The 14,181-nt window shown below is 38.1% G+C and overlaps 2 protein-coding genes across 2 annotated transcripts in view; one reads left to right on the top strand and one right to left on the bottom strand.

Annotated features, from left to right (window-relative positions):
* Positions 1-1,357: 1,357 nt before the first annotated feature.
* Positions 1,358-6,223, top strand: dscr3 (DSCR3 arrestin fold containing). Its single transcript, XM_022762327.1, has 8 exons — positions 1,358-1,559; positions 2,686-2,829; positions 3,130-3,279; positions 3,576-3,656; positions 4,219-4,293; positions 4,390-4,540; positions 4,626-4,778; positions 5,766-6,223. Exons 1-8 carry the CDS (start codon positions 1,503-1,505, stop codon positions 5,846-5,848), a joined length of 894 nt encoding a protein of 297 aa, XP_022618048.1. The 5' UTR covers positions 1,358-1,502; the 3' UTR covers positions 5,849-6,223.
* Positions 6,224-6,310: 87 nt separating this feature from the next.
* The window catches only part of ttc3 (tetratricopeptide repeat domain 3), a 26,698-nt gene continuing 18,827 nt past the window's right edge, over positions 6,311-14,181 (bottom strand). The window contains exons 35-46 of the mRNA XM_022762673.1: positions 13,167-13,316; positions 12,929-13,068; positions 12,319-12,387; positions 12,140-12,236; positions 11,514-11,617; positions 11,324-11,408; positions 10,555-10,656; positions 10,018-10,229; positions 9,212-9,326; positions 8,604-8,735; positions 7,430-7,522; positions 6,311-6,705 (exon numbers count right to left, since the gene is read on the bottom strand). Of these exons, the coding sequence (XP_022618394.1) occupies positions 6,595-6,705; positions 7,430-7,522; positions 8,604-8,735; positions 9,212-9,326; positions 10,018-10,229; positions 10,555-10,656; positions 11,324-11,408; positions 11,514-11,617; positions 12,140-12,236; positions 12,319-12,387; positions 12,929-13,068; positions 13,167-13,316 (1,410 nt within the window). The 3' untranslated portion in view covers positions 6,311-6,594. The remainder of the gene's footprint in view (positions 6,706-7,429; positions 7,523-8,603; positions 8,736-9,211; positions 9,327-10,017; positions 10,230-10,554; positions 10,657-11,323; positions 11,409-11,513; positions 11,618-12,139; positions 12,237-12,318; positions 12,388-12,928; positions 13,069-13,166; positions 13,317-14,181) is intronic.

Below are 14,181 nucleotides of genomic sequence, written 5' to 3'. Positions count from 1 at the left end.
ATTACATTTATTTATGTCAGGTTTTGAATGCAGGAATTAAAAGTGTAAATTTGTACTATGATATTGAAATTTACTTCATTAAAGGATCCCCTGCTGTAACTGTGGTGATAGAAAATGGATGTAAGGATAAATGACTCGAGCCATTTGAAAGACAATACATTCAGACTGCAGCTCTACTCTCTCAGGCCTTTAGCTGTCAGCTCTTGTTGTGGCAACACTTAAGCTTCAGCTGACTGTTGGTGACTGTATCTGGTCAAAACAATCTTTCAATCCAAAGCACAACTGATCTTTTACTTTCAGAGACAGAGGGCAAACATTTTGATCAACAGCTACTTTAGTAAAAACTATTGTCTTAGCTAGAAAAGACATCTAAACACTGCACTCCTGACAATCAGAGCATCCTAAATGAATAAACAGAGATTACCACATATATGCACCATATATTCTTGAAATACTAGAATTCAAATGTTATGACTGTGAACACTTAAGCTTCAAGATGTCACCACAGTACAACAAATTCTATCGATGCAGATAGTTTTGGGTTTAACTGTGCTCATGCTTTCACTGCAGTACAATGGCAGTAAAAGGAATTTTGCTGGTGGTGCACACTGCGTTGACAATTACATTGAAAATCACACTCTTAACAGCCCTCCTTGGGACTATTTCTTCAGTAAAGAGTAGTTCCAGTGAAAACTATTTACAGTGAGATCTTTGGATTATTGGTGGAATAGGCTCCTCCTACACAGTCTTACTTTCCCGTAAAAACATCATTCAAACTTTCCTTCTGCATGTTCTTTAACTCAGTTACACTATATGCTTACACTGCAGTTTGCATTCTTCATCCCTTTCCCTTTTTTCCCTATCCCTAATATTACTTCAACTGCTGCTTCATACAAATTCAAGCCAGCAACACAGTTTAGCTTCAGCTTGTGCAGAAGCCAGCATTCCCATTTCAATTGCATTGCATTTGCATTTTACATTTCTGAATGCTTTGAACATCACATAAATTAAATTCTGTTCATCTCCATTATATTAGGGTGGAGGTGGAAACACAAGAGACAGATGTGTCAAAACATGGTTAAACAGAATTCAATGATTTGCATAGAGGTGAATGGGAGGATATATTTGTTGTATTTTGTGGAACACTGATTCTTTAATTCTTTTTTTTTTAAAGTAATATTATTTAGATATTTATTTATTTTATTTTGTTTCGGTTTGTAAAGTACTTAAGTTACTTTGCCTTTAGTTGTTTTAGATTTGTGGAAAGTACGATTTTACTTTGAAGGAATTAAGCCGGAAACGTTTTCAAGGAACGCAAACTGAGATGCCGCTTTTATTCTGAAGGAATCGGCCCGGACGTTGTGTTGATACTGCTGCCGGCGGAAGAAACAAGCTAGTTTGGCAGATGTAAATAGAATAACGCCGATATTTTTATTGTATTAACAAGAAAGAGCCTCAACAATCAGTTCTTTAAATGTCTGACTGATGTGTCACGGTCAGACATGAGCGTCACTTTGGATATAAGACTGAAAAGAGCAAACAAAGTTTATCATGAGGGGGTAAGTACGTTAACTACAGTCAGCTAACGTTAACTGTTTCTCTAGCCTTTTAGCTAACATTAACGCCAGCTTTTCTGTATTGGCGTTGAATTTAACTTAGTAAAAGAGTGTAACTGACTAAATAACTAACTAGCTTGTTAGTTAGGAGGCGATGACGTCCTGTCAGCACATGACCAGCAGCTGATGAGCTAATATCTGTGACCCCCCTCAGACCTGTAGCTTCCGTTTTTTGAACCTCTTGAAACTGTGAAAGGGTTTTAGACACTGTAGTTAAAGCCTGTTTGATATTTACTCTCAGATTTGTGAAACTTTGATTTTTTGAAAACGTATTTTTTCCCAAACCAATTTATACTCAATGTACACCCACCTAGCACTATTATTATTAATAATACCCAATCTGCTCAATAAGGTCAGTATCTGGGCTGATACTGATCAGTTATATGGGAGAAGTGCATCTCTAACCCAGGTACTTATTAGATGATTACTGACCCCAGTTTGGGGATTCTGTGCTGAGGTAATCAAAAACAATTTTAAATCACATCCACTGTCCTGTCTCATTCTTTGGCCAGTGTAGGATTATGTCATGTGTTAAAAAGACTTGCATTAATTAAATAAAGAATATAGAATAGAAAAAACAGGGTTAGCGTTGGGGTTATGGGTTATGGATGTCATTTTATAATGAAAAGCCTTTTTTTTTTTTTTTTACATTTTTGCTCTGACAGTCTGATGTTTTACATATTTTTTAAAAAGAACAGATACTTTATTTACCTAAATAACTGCATGGTAAGGGGTGTTTTGTAAGGAGTTTTTCTTCTGCCCTCTGGTGCACATGAGAGTTATTTACTGGCAATATAACTGAAATTCCTAATCAGGCCACAGAATCTGATGGGTCACAGAATTCAGTGCAACACTGGTGCAGATAATTCTGCCTGGGTTGCTGCACCATTCACCTGCAACCTCAGCTGTGATCAAAATGGGGCGTGAAAGGATGCATTGATTGTACAAGTTAGTCTAACAGGGCTTGACATCAGAGTTTAATAGATTAAAATGATGATTGCACACTTTGGGCATCTTCATAGGACTTAGAGCAGCGGCCAGGACCTCAGCAGTGTGTGTTTTTGTGCAGGAAGTGGTGGCTGGTGTCATTGTGCTGATGTGTAAGGAGCCGCTGCAGCACCACGGCATCTCTCTGAGCATGGAGGGACTGGTGAACCTGCAGCTGAGCTCCAAGAGTGTCGGCGTCTTCGAGGCTTTCTACAACTCTGTCAAGGTGAACTGTGTGAAGTGGAGTTGAGTAATTTCAGCTCTCAGTCAGGAGGTCTAAAGTTCAAATAAATGTCTTCCTCGTGATAGGTCAAACCTCACTCATCCTCATAGATGTTAGATTCATCACCATAAAGACAGAACAGAAGCAACAAAAAGTAAATACTTACTAGTACTGAAACAGTTAATCAGTTAGTCCATCAACAGAAAAACAGCTACAATTTTGATAATGGATTAACTTGTGAAGTAAAGCAAAAATGGCAAACTGTTGCTAGTCTTAATCAGACCTTTCCGTCACATTTTGCAGCCCATCCAGCTGATCAGTTGTAACATTGAAGTGGCAAAGGCAGGAAAGATCCCAGGAGGCAAGACCGAGATCCCTTTTGAGTTCCCTCTGAACACAAAAGGCAACAAAGTGCTGTACGAGACCTACCACGGTGTCTTTGTCAACATTCAGGTGAGTGAGGGACCCATAGCTTGAGTCTTATTAGAAGTGATTGTCAAAACTGTAACTGGACATTGTGTATCATAAATAATAACAGACAGAAACAGGACAACATGTACACAAAGACTCACTGTTACCTACAAACTCAGATATAAATGAATCCAAAGCAAACAAGATCTTATGCAGAAGATAATTTTGATAATTAAAAAAAGTATATCACTTAAAGTTAATATTCAAATAGTTGTGGTACAGTATGTTTCAAATTCAGTTTTTCTGTTTAAACTATCTTGTTTGTGTCCTCTCCTCAGTACACCCTCCGCTGTGACATGAAGCGCTCCCTGCTGGCCAAAGACCTGAGCAGGAACTGTGAGTTTATCGTACACTGTCAGGTGAGTGAAACAGATGTGATTTTAAATAAACTGCAAAAATAATCTAAATAAGAGTTTAGAGCTTTTTGTTTGTTTGTTTGTTTGTTTGTTTGTTTGTTTCCTTCCCTGTGGCATTGTGAGTTGTATGAAGCTACAGAATTTTAGGACTGTAAAGCTGTTATCAAGATTCAAACCAGACTAGCACAGGGTTTTAATGCAGTTAAGTCATACAGTCAGATTTAGGACATTTATTATTTTTCATTACCTTACTTGTTTTTAGTAAAAATTTGTTGCTCTCTGGATATTTGTGTGGTCAATCTTTGTCTAATGTCTCTTGAGATTTGCCTAAATTAAAGGTGGATTTATCTTTGTTCTTTTGTGTGACACAAACACCACATGTGTTTGGGGCATTATACATCACATCTGCACCTGAAAAACTGAGAAGTGCCTTGCGTGATTATGTTGAATATCGTATCCAATCATTTGATTCAGATTCGGAATGATCTTGTCATCAGCATCTCTTTCAGATGAGATGTTAGTTTTGTTGGACTGTGTGGAATCTGTTTCTCTGGTTGTTTTTCAGCCGCAGAAAGCTAAAGTTGCCCCCACTCCGGTCAACTTCACCATCACTCCAGACACCTTACAAAACATCCGTGAGGTGAGAAAGCTACATCGCTCCTTAACTTCATTTTATTGCATCATTTTGTTTTATTTAAAGCTGTACTGAGAGGACAAACTTCCTTTCTGTCTTCAGAGGAGTTCACTGCCAAAGTTTCTAATCAGAGGCCATTTAGACGCCACCAACTGTGTGATCAGCCAGCCGCTGACGGGAGAGGTGGTGGTGGAGAATTCAGACGTTCCCATCAAGAGTATTGAACTGCAGCTTGTGCGAGTAGAAACCTGTGGTAAGTTTGTGCTGCCAGATGATTGAATCAACCTTTCTTCTCCAGCAACAGAGCTGCAGGTTTTTTAAACGTCTGCTGTGTATAGGTTGTGCTGAAGGCTACGCCAGAGATGCCACAGAGATCCAGAACATCCAGATAGCTGAAGGTGATGTCTGCCACAGCCTCTCTATTCCCATCTACATGATCTTCCCCAGGCTGTTCACCTGCCCCACACTGGAGACCACCAATTTCAAAGTTGGTCAGTAAAGCCTTCCAGTCTGCTTTATGTACTCTTACAATAATGTTTTCATTCACTTATGCAATATAAATTAGGGCTGCACAATTAATCGAAATATAATCGAAATTGCAATATGGCCAAGTGCATTAACCAAATCGCAGGAGCTGTAATTCTTTTGATGAAAGTAAAATGCATCACATTGCTGTGCATTGTTAGCACCATAAGCGTTGTGGTGCTACAGAGACGCCCCAGACAACAAGTCATATTCTCCTGACGTAAAGGAACACGTTTGTTTGGTATAAGACCCAACAAAAATCACATCATTATTTAAAAAAAATTTTCAGTGAAAATGAAATGTAAAAAAGACCATTCCAACTGAAATCACAATCCCGATATCTGCCAAAATAATCGCAATATGATTTTTTTGTACATGCAGCCCTAGTATAAATTTTCATTTTTCTTAGTGTAATCCCTCCCAGAGCTGCAATAGTGCATATATAACGCGGGGCCTGCTGTAGGGCTGTAACTGACGATTACTTTCAATATTTAATAATCTAGGATTTGAGTATTTTCTCAATCAGTTTGTCCTTGAAATATCAGAAAATAGGGAAAGGTGCCTGCTCTAATTTTCCAATGCTCATTTTGCAGTGTACAGTCACAATTTGCCAGGAAAATCAGCAAATTACGCATTTCAACATGGAAAACTATTAAAACAATTAATCAACTATCAAAATAGTTGCCAATTAATTTTCTCTCTATCAAATAATCAACAAATTGTTGCAGCTGTTTACAGCTACATCAGTACCAGTAAAGTCTACTCTTAAAGGATAATTGTCAATTATCTTTCTTACTACATTTCTTGGTAATAATATTTTAAGTACTAAATTTAAGGGAAATAGTCAGCACATAACCCCCTACAATGCAATTGTTTTTACAGTAAACACACAAAAATGTCTGATATTTTGCACTTCTGTTCTTGTGATGCGACCATGTTTCTTTGTCCTTCAGAGTTCGAAGTCAACGTTGTCATCGTGCTTCATGATGACCATCTGATCACAGAGAACTTCCCCCTGAAGCTTTGCAGAGTCTGAATCTGGATCTCACACCAGCACTCGGGTAACATCCCTGGAGGCCTGCTGCTGCTGACTTTGACCCTTCATACGACAAACAGCAGGACTGTGCGTTTTGAAACCACAAACCTGTCCTGTGCAGAGGACATGAATCTGCCCTAGTTTTGTTCTCTGTGGAGATCTGAACTGGTTTTCTGCATAATGCAACAGCTCCTCTAAAGCCGGAAAAAGAAATAATGCTAACCCAGAGTGAGTCTGCTGATGAATAATGTGACTTAATAGAGCCCAGTCTGAATTAAGATTTTCCTTCATGAATTAATAATAAATATCAATGTAGAGAAAATCTTTGATTTTCTGAAAGTTATATTTCAATTTAATAAACATCACATTCTTGCAGACCATGATGATCAGAGACATTACAACTCATTAAGAAGTGTTAGGACTTTCCAGGATTTTAAGGCTCTTAGTTAATTAAAAAAAACACACACACTTGCACAAACCTGTGATCTTAATGGCAGTAATAGAGAGCAGGGTTTACCTTCAGAAATTCTTAATTTGACCATTGTGGGATGTGACAGATGAAGATATGACAAAGACGTGCTCACACACAAGTTTTATTTCTTCAGAGTATAAACTCTTGTCTTCTTGCACATCAACAATTTAATGATACAAAAAAGAGATTTTAATGGAACAATAAGTAAAATCAAATTATTAACATAAAAGCAAACATTTAAGTAATGAAGAACAAGACAATCTGGATTAAGACATTATGGGGCTTGGCGTCTCCTGCCAGGCAGCACAGGGAAATCTTCAGGCAACAAGGCGTGATCTCTGCAGGTGGGACAGGTGCTCTGCTCCTTCAGCCATGACTTTATACACTGAACACAAACAGAATAAGTGCAGCACATTAAAACCGACCGTCGCCTGTTCATCTGATACTTTTAAACTTCAAATAACCTTTTTGTGCACATTGTAATAACTCAGTTTCCACAAAGATCTTTTATACATCATTTCATACATAGAGCCCTAACTGAACCACTTACAACAAGTACCCACTGCACACATACAACATTCAGCACAGATGAATGTTTACTGAGAAATGGTGCCAATGCAAAGATCGGTCAAAGGATTAAGAATCAATATTGCATCAATTAAGTAAAAATCACAATTTGGAAAAAAAATCCAGCCCTAGTAAACAATGCAATATAAAATTTAAAATATTACAAAAAAGTAGTTCTATGAGCTAAGAAATTAATTCAACACATTTCCATGATTTCAAGGTGGCACTAAATCTAAACAAAGATCTGTTCCACAGGGCACCTTCTAAGAAGAAGTCTACATTAAACCGATTATATCCAAGAACACGTTTTCTTTTCCAGCTCTCTGTCAAGAGAAATAGTTAGTCATCGCTAATCTGAGAACAATTGGAACAATTATTTTATCGCTGCAGCGCAGCAGTTTGGAATTTACTGCAGGATAACATGCAGCGTTTATGAGCCGTAACTACAGGAAGAATAATTAAATCCTCCCTGGATGGTCCAATTGAAACACCAGTATTCCTGTGTCAAGTGTTAAGTATCAAATACCAGTATTCTTGCTCACCTCTTTATGGAAGCTGTGTCTGCACTCCAGCACGCAGATGTCATCTGGACTCATGTCATCATGACAGATGATGCAGGGATCCTCCATGTTGAGCTGCAGTCAAGACACGCACACAGTCAGCTCCAAAGTGGAGACTGTAGACGACTGACAGTACTGTTGAGTACTTCATTAATGTCTAAGGGAAGTTACGCTTTTTTTCTCTGCGCATGGCAGTGTGGGTGAGACGATTGTTGTGAAATCTGGTGCAGACATTCATGTTTCCCTCTGCATCAGGAGTGATCTGCTTAGTTTTCTTCTAGCACCAACATCAGGTCAAACGCTTTATTTGTCCAATACTTTGGTTCATGACCAACATCAAATCCTGTTAAACTAATAACATTCCCATCAGCCTCAGCTGTACTTTGTGTTTTGTGCCTATTAGCATGCTAACACTCAACTCAGATGGTGAACATAGTACATGTTACTCCTGCTACATTAGTATCTTAGCATACCAATCACTAACATATTTTAAATTTACTCCAAAACATGGTCTTTCCATCTAATCCATCTTCTGCCTGAAGAGATTTGCTGATGTGAGAATATATTCTCTTTTAAAATCACTAACTCTTATTGCATAGCTTACCCTGATTTTTTGTGTCTTGTTTTTATTCTGTATTTCATCTCTTCAAATCTCACCATTGTAGTTGCTTGTTTCTTCTGTTTACGTTGTATAGTGCTGTGCTCTCTAAATAAAATTTGACATTATTAAGTTGGACTTTGGTGAATTGTAATGGGAAACGGCTTATTTTGGAAATATGTTCATCTTTTTTGATGCCTTTAGATTAAACGATTTGTCACTCCAGTGACAGATTAATTGATAATCAAAAACGTTTCATCCCTAATCCAGGATAATTTTCCTTCTAAAATCAACTATGTCTTTTAAGTGCTCTGGGACACAATCAGTAGCCTACAGAGGCACAAACAGCGGGTTAACAACACTGATAAAGTGTTAAAATGTTTATTTCTTCTCCAAAGTCTTGATTGCAACATGAAGATCCATCCATTAATCCTTGTGTTTACCTACAAATTTGCTTTCTGTTGCTTCGGGTCAACAGTTTTTGCTGCTTTAAGTCAAAACCTTTGAATAATGAATAATGCCAGTACAGTTTGTACTGTTGGATGATTCTGGACTTACTGCGTTGGGATGTGTGGCTCTGTGGGATCCAACTGGCTGCCAGACGGTAACTGGGTTTACCAAAGGGGGAGTAGCACACTGAGCTGGACTCCCACGTCCCACAATGTTGGATCTGACAGAATTGAGCTTCTCCTGAGAGGGAAAGGGAAAAACAGCCAACACAATCATCTATCAAGCGCCAAGAATCAACAGTGTCACTGCATGTCATAATTGAGGAGCTCAAACAGCCAGAGAAAATAATTCTGATTCCAAGAGCTCGACAGGAGAGTGGCTGAGTGTGTGAAGTTCATAGACAAGCTTTAAAAAAAAAAAAAAAAAACTCCCCCACACATGATTTTGTCTGCCCTAATTAGTCAATGGACAGACATTTAATCTGATCATGTGGCGAATCCGAATTTGTTTTCTGATGCAGACGGACTGTGTGAAATGTGAAGTGGACAAAAGATTTTGATTGGGCCTAATAAACCTATATTTTGTACTGGCTCACTCTCTTCTTTTAAATTCATTTACATGTATGTACTTGAGATTTGGGTTGGTTTTCCAGAGATCTGTTTCAGGTGAGGTTCAGAAATACGGACCAGTGAAAACCTTTACAAAACCACACCTACCTGATGGTCCAGGATCAACTGGGTCACTCCACCAACCACATCCTGCAACGCCATGTTGCTGAGGCTTCCACCGCTGGATGAACGGAACTCCTGAACAAACCTCATCAAGTCCAACCTGCACACACACACAGAAAATTTATTTTATTACCCACATGTTCTGCCAGTGGAAATTTGCCTGATTTGTTCTTTTTAAGCTCAAACTCAGTGCTGTGACATTTCCTAATTTTGTTTACTTCCATTCATCACAGTCCACAAGTGGATAATGTTAACAAAAACTGATATGCGATTTTTGAGGTAATCACTGATATCGATATTTGGGAGGCAAAAATTAAAAATGTTTTTTGAGACCCAAATAAAATTGTATATAATAATCTGCCAATAGTAATTTTTAAAATATAAACATAAATAATCTTGATACAGATCCTTCAGATTTGTCTTTTAAGAATTAGATCCAGGATACACGCTGAGCCAGACACGTTATAGTTGGAAAAAAGCTCTTTGGTGGACAAACTGTGTAATGGTGAAATCGGCTCCAAATGATCTCAAACCTAGTTTAGTATTTCTGTCCTATAATGTCTTGTTGCTTATTGGCTGAAACCAATATTCATCCATGTAACTCTAGTAGAGAGCACTAAAAACAGAAACATACCTGAACATTTGTTTTAGCAGAACTTTATGTACTATTTGATTTGTACATTTTTCAACTAATTGTGGGGAAAAATGACCTTTTTAAAATAGCTGATGAAGAGGTAAGTTACATGCAGTCAAAAGTGTGTCTAATGTAGCCATCAGTGGTCCAGTGTTACCTTGTATAGTCAGGGAAAATGGTGGACAGGCGCTCCATGGCTCTGTCAAACACAGTGCTGTGTAGATGCTCCAGTGCCCTGGGTGGAGGTCTGTGCTGCGTCTGAGCCGGAGGGGCAAGTGGCTCAGCTGCAGACTTGTGGGTGGGCGAGGGGGCGCCATGTGACGCCTGGGCTGAAGACTGAGTGGGAAACTCTTTGGCTGTCACAGAGAGCTGCAACATTCACACAGAAAAGGAAACAGTTAACAGTTTTATACTAAACATTTAATTAGTACAAGGGATCCAAGGCTTATATTTATCTAAATGTTGATTAAATATGTATCTGACACATTAAAATAACATCTGTAAACTACTGCAGTTATCATCTTAAATTACTGATATGAAGTTTAACTAAAGAATGTGACTCCTGAACTGATGTGAGTTGGAGTTATTGGACCTACAAAAACTCAGTCTAATTGCAGTTGTACAAAATATTAATTTACAATGATATAAAACAGAAAAGAAAAACTGGTGTGGCTGATCTGGTGAGAAGTCTTACTGGTTGTGCTGGAGGTTCAGACTGGTTGTTGATGTTGACTGGAGACAACTCACTGACTCTCCTGCCGTTCTTCGCTTGATCAATCTGTTCCTGGTACTGTGTCTGTGGACCATATAGAGTCAAGTCTTAACTAAACAACTGGTTAAACATATGTAAGAAAGGCATTGCATATTTCATGGCTTTTCTTAATATTCTTCAAATAGTACACATACAAAGAATAATAAATAGTCTTGGTTTAGCATTCAGTCCTCATCATGATGTGCTGTGTTCAGCAGCTGGGAAGATACTCCTGTGAATGCTGTGCACAAATCAATCCTATGTTGCTGATGAACTTGTCTAATTTTGTATTTGCACCAAAATCATCACAAACATATTGGAAACATTTGCTACGTCTCCCAAATGTTCATACTCTATTACAAAAAAAACTAAATTTTTTCAACTACGCTTTCAAAATAGTAAGGTAAGAAGCTGCAGTGTGAGACTCTCATATCAGATTGTGTGATCACCTGGTGAATTGTAGTGCTATGATATACATTTTTAAAAAAGCACAAAACCAGACACATGTCATTAGCTCTTGTCATCCATCAGCTCCACTCTAATGTTTTGAAAATGTCCATAAGGTTTTCCTCTTGACCAGAGTCACATACAATTTTGAAAACTTTATTTGAAAATGACACGTTTATGTCACATCGGCCGCTGTATTCTCTGTCATTTCATGTTGTATTCCAATTGGTTGGTTTGTAAACATTTTGGTAAAGTTTTCATGTACCTCAGCAGTGGAGATTTTCTTTTCAATTTCTTGGACACTGACTCTCCAGCTGTTTCTAGTCATTTCCAGGTCTTGGTTTGGGTATCTGGAGAGATGAAGGGCATTACACATAAATCCCGTACTATCCGGTCCATGTTTAGTCCATGCAATTAGCAGGACTGAGCCACAGCTGTGGTTTCACTCATCTTACCTGTGCACTGCTTCATCCAGTTTGGTCAGCAAAGCCTTGGCATCTGCCAGCTCTCTGTAGAGGCCGTACAAACCCTGATCCCGGTTGCTCTCCACTACAGACAACTGGAGGAGCAAACCAAGCAGGGTTATATCAGTTTTTCATGTCAGTCTTAAAACAATAGTCAGATGCCTATATGGTACAGTACTGTGCAAACAATGTTTAAGGCACTTTAGATGTTTAGATTCTTATCCATCACACAATATAATTCAATCTGCAGCAGGACAGTGACTCCAAACATACAGCCAGAATCATAGTTAATAAATAAAAACTATTATTATTATTTATTATAATAAATTATTATATATGGCATTATCCTCACTCATCAAGTTCCTACTAGTTTTGCACATTGAAACAGTTTTTTTTGCTGCTACCACACACACACTGTTCATACAAGCCAATAAGACATAATTTCCTAAATCTCCTCATTCTGTACAGAAATAATATTGCTGGCATACCAGTATGGAAAGGAGGAACATTTGCAGAGGTTGACAACTGCTTCGACGTGTGAGTATTGTCAACGTATCCTTTAAGACAAGATCTAGCGTATTAAATGTGACTGTCTAGGGTCAAGGTGTAGAACCTACCCGAGCTGTGAGAGACCTCCTGGTAGCCGAGGTGAACAAGACCTTACAGCGCTTGATCTCATCCTCAAGACTCATTTTCTCAGTTGCTGAATGATTGCTGAAGGAACAATGAGAAAGAAGTTAAAAAAACCCAGGAGGGTTTTAGTCAATGCTTCACTATCAACTCTCTCACCACTTACCCCAGCTCAAGGAAATCACTAAGCTTTGCGTCATAGTTGGCTCTCTTCTCTCGGATGTTTCGGACCAGACTATGTGTGGAAAAAAATGACACAAATATATAACAATAATTATAGATCAATCCTTATTTTTTCTTTCTTTCTTTCTTTTTCTTGTTTTTTTCCTGTTTCATTTTTCTTTCTACTCTATTTTGCCTTATTTTATAGAGTGCAGATGGGTGTAAACAGGTGTAAATGTACACAAAGTACACAGTATACATATGCATATGTATCAAGGACCAATGTACAGTTGTTTTTTTTTTTGTTTGTTTTTTTAGTTGTTCGTTTTTTTCTTCATTCTTCTTATTCTAAAAGTCAAAAACAGGAATGTGATGGTCATGCAATAAAACATGTACAACTCAACCGTCATTCCAAATAAAAATTAAAAGACTACCAAGATGTGACATCTGTAAAAGCACTTTTGACCACCCACTATAAGGAGTTCTTGGCATAAGAGATTGTTTCATGTTCAAGCTGACAGCTGAGATGCTTGGATAAACAGATGCAGGACACGTGGAGGATACAAATATATAAACTGATCCCGGTGATCCACCCTCATCAACTTCAGTCTTACCTCCCGTGTTCCTCCACCAACTCCTCTATCTCCAGCTTGAGGGACTTCAGCACCTCTTGGTTGGCTTTCTTCTCCTTTTGGTCCTTCTTCACCTCCTCCTCCAGTTTGTGCTGGAACAGTGCCAGTTCTTTATTGGTCACCTTGATAAGAGGAAATAACCAATAAAAGACATGTCAGCCATTTAGATTGAGCCCATCACTTATAAATTTACTGTAATTATAGCTGGTCATGGACGCACTTGTATATTGACAGTGATCTTCTGTATGTCTTCCTCGAGGGAACTGATGTCTTCTTTGTGCTTTAAGTTGACTTTGTCACAGCCGTTTGCCATTGCCTTGATCTGCTGCTCCAACCTATCATTGCTCTTTTCCATTTTGATGATGTCACCCTGAACAAATGAAGAAGGTGAAAAGGGTCAACAACAAAACAACTTATATAGCTAGACCAATAAATCAGACAGAACAATATACAGACTGATGTTAGTGTATTCCAGATAGGTCGGTATGGGTGTATAGGTCAACTGATGAGTGACACTGGTTTTCTGCAGCTACCAAATGCAATTTAAGACATTTTAATACTTTTTCCACAGCACAGAAGGCAATTTAGCTGCAAACATATACAAAAAACATTGTAACTAATGTTACTCTCTGTGGTAGGAAAGAATAAAATATCTAAGACTTTTGTAAATGACATTTAAGACTTGTTAATACCTTCTAGGAACTAAATCCAATGCTTTTTTAGACTTTTCAAAACATGGTATCTGCATCCACTGAACAAGAAATTCCAGCACAGAAACACCATGCTAGGCTTAAAGGTAATTTAGAAACAATAGCCGAGTTTCCAAATTTAGCACAAATTTTAAATGAATTTCTGGAATTCAGCAAAAGAAAATGCAAGTTCAAGCGCGTTTCTATCCACTTAATAATACCACTACTCTCTCTGTATTGGGAGTTATTGGCATCGTGATAAACAGCTGGTGGTGCAATTCTTCAGTTGGGTGTCATTGCAGAGAAAGAAAGTGCAATGAGATGATGCAGTTGAAAGAGCAGCAGCTGAACCTCAACAGTGGAGAACCATGTAGAAAACATGATGGAAATATGTAATTTATGTTTGTTTCATGTATTCATTTGAGGAACGTTACAGTCTCCTCATGAATTCACATAGACAGACATACACTACAACTATTGGCTGATTTATTGGCAATAGAGTTTTTGACTAACTAACTAACTAACTAACTAACTAACTAACTAACT

The sequence above is a fragment of the Seriola dumerili genome, unplaced genomic scaffold, assembly GCF_002260705.1.
Source record: "Seriola dumerili isolate Sdu_G_001 unplaced genomic scaffold, Sdu_1.0 BDQW01000449.1, whole genome shotgun sequence".
NCBI classification, from domain to species: Eukaryota; Metazoa; Chordata; class Actinopteri; order Carangiformes; family Carangidae; genus Seriola; species Seriola dumerili.
Note: the sequence above shows the minus strand (reverse complement) of the source record. Positions and strands in the feature narration are given on the sequence as shown.

Coding starts and splice junctions, on each gene's coding strand:
- dscr3 (XM_022762327.1), top strand. CDS start 1,503: ATGAGCGTCACTTTGGATATAAGACTGAAAAGAGCAAACAAAGTTTAT. Junction 3,280..3,575: donor GTGTCTTTGTCAACATTCAG/GTGAGTGAGGGA, acceptor TCCTCTCCTCAG/TACACCCTCCGCTGTGACAT. Junction 3,657..4,218: donor AGTTTATCGTACACTGTCAG/GTGAGTGAAACA, acceptor GTTGTTTTTCAG/CCGCAGAAAGCTAAAGTTGC.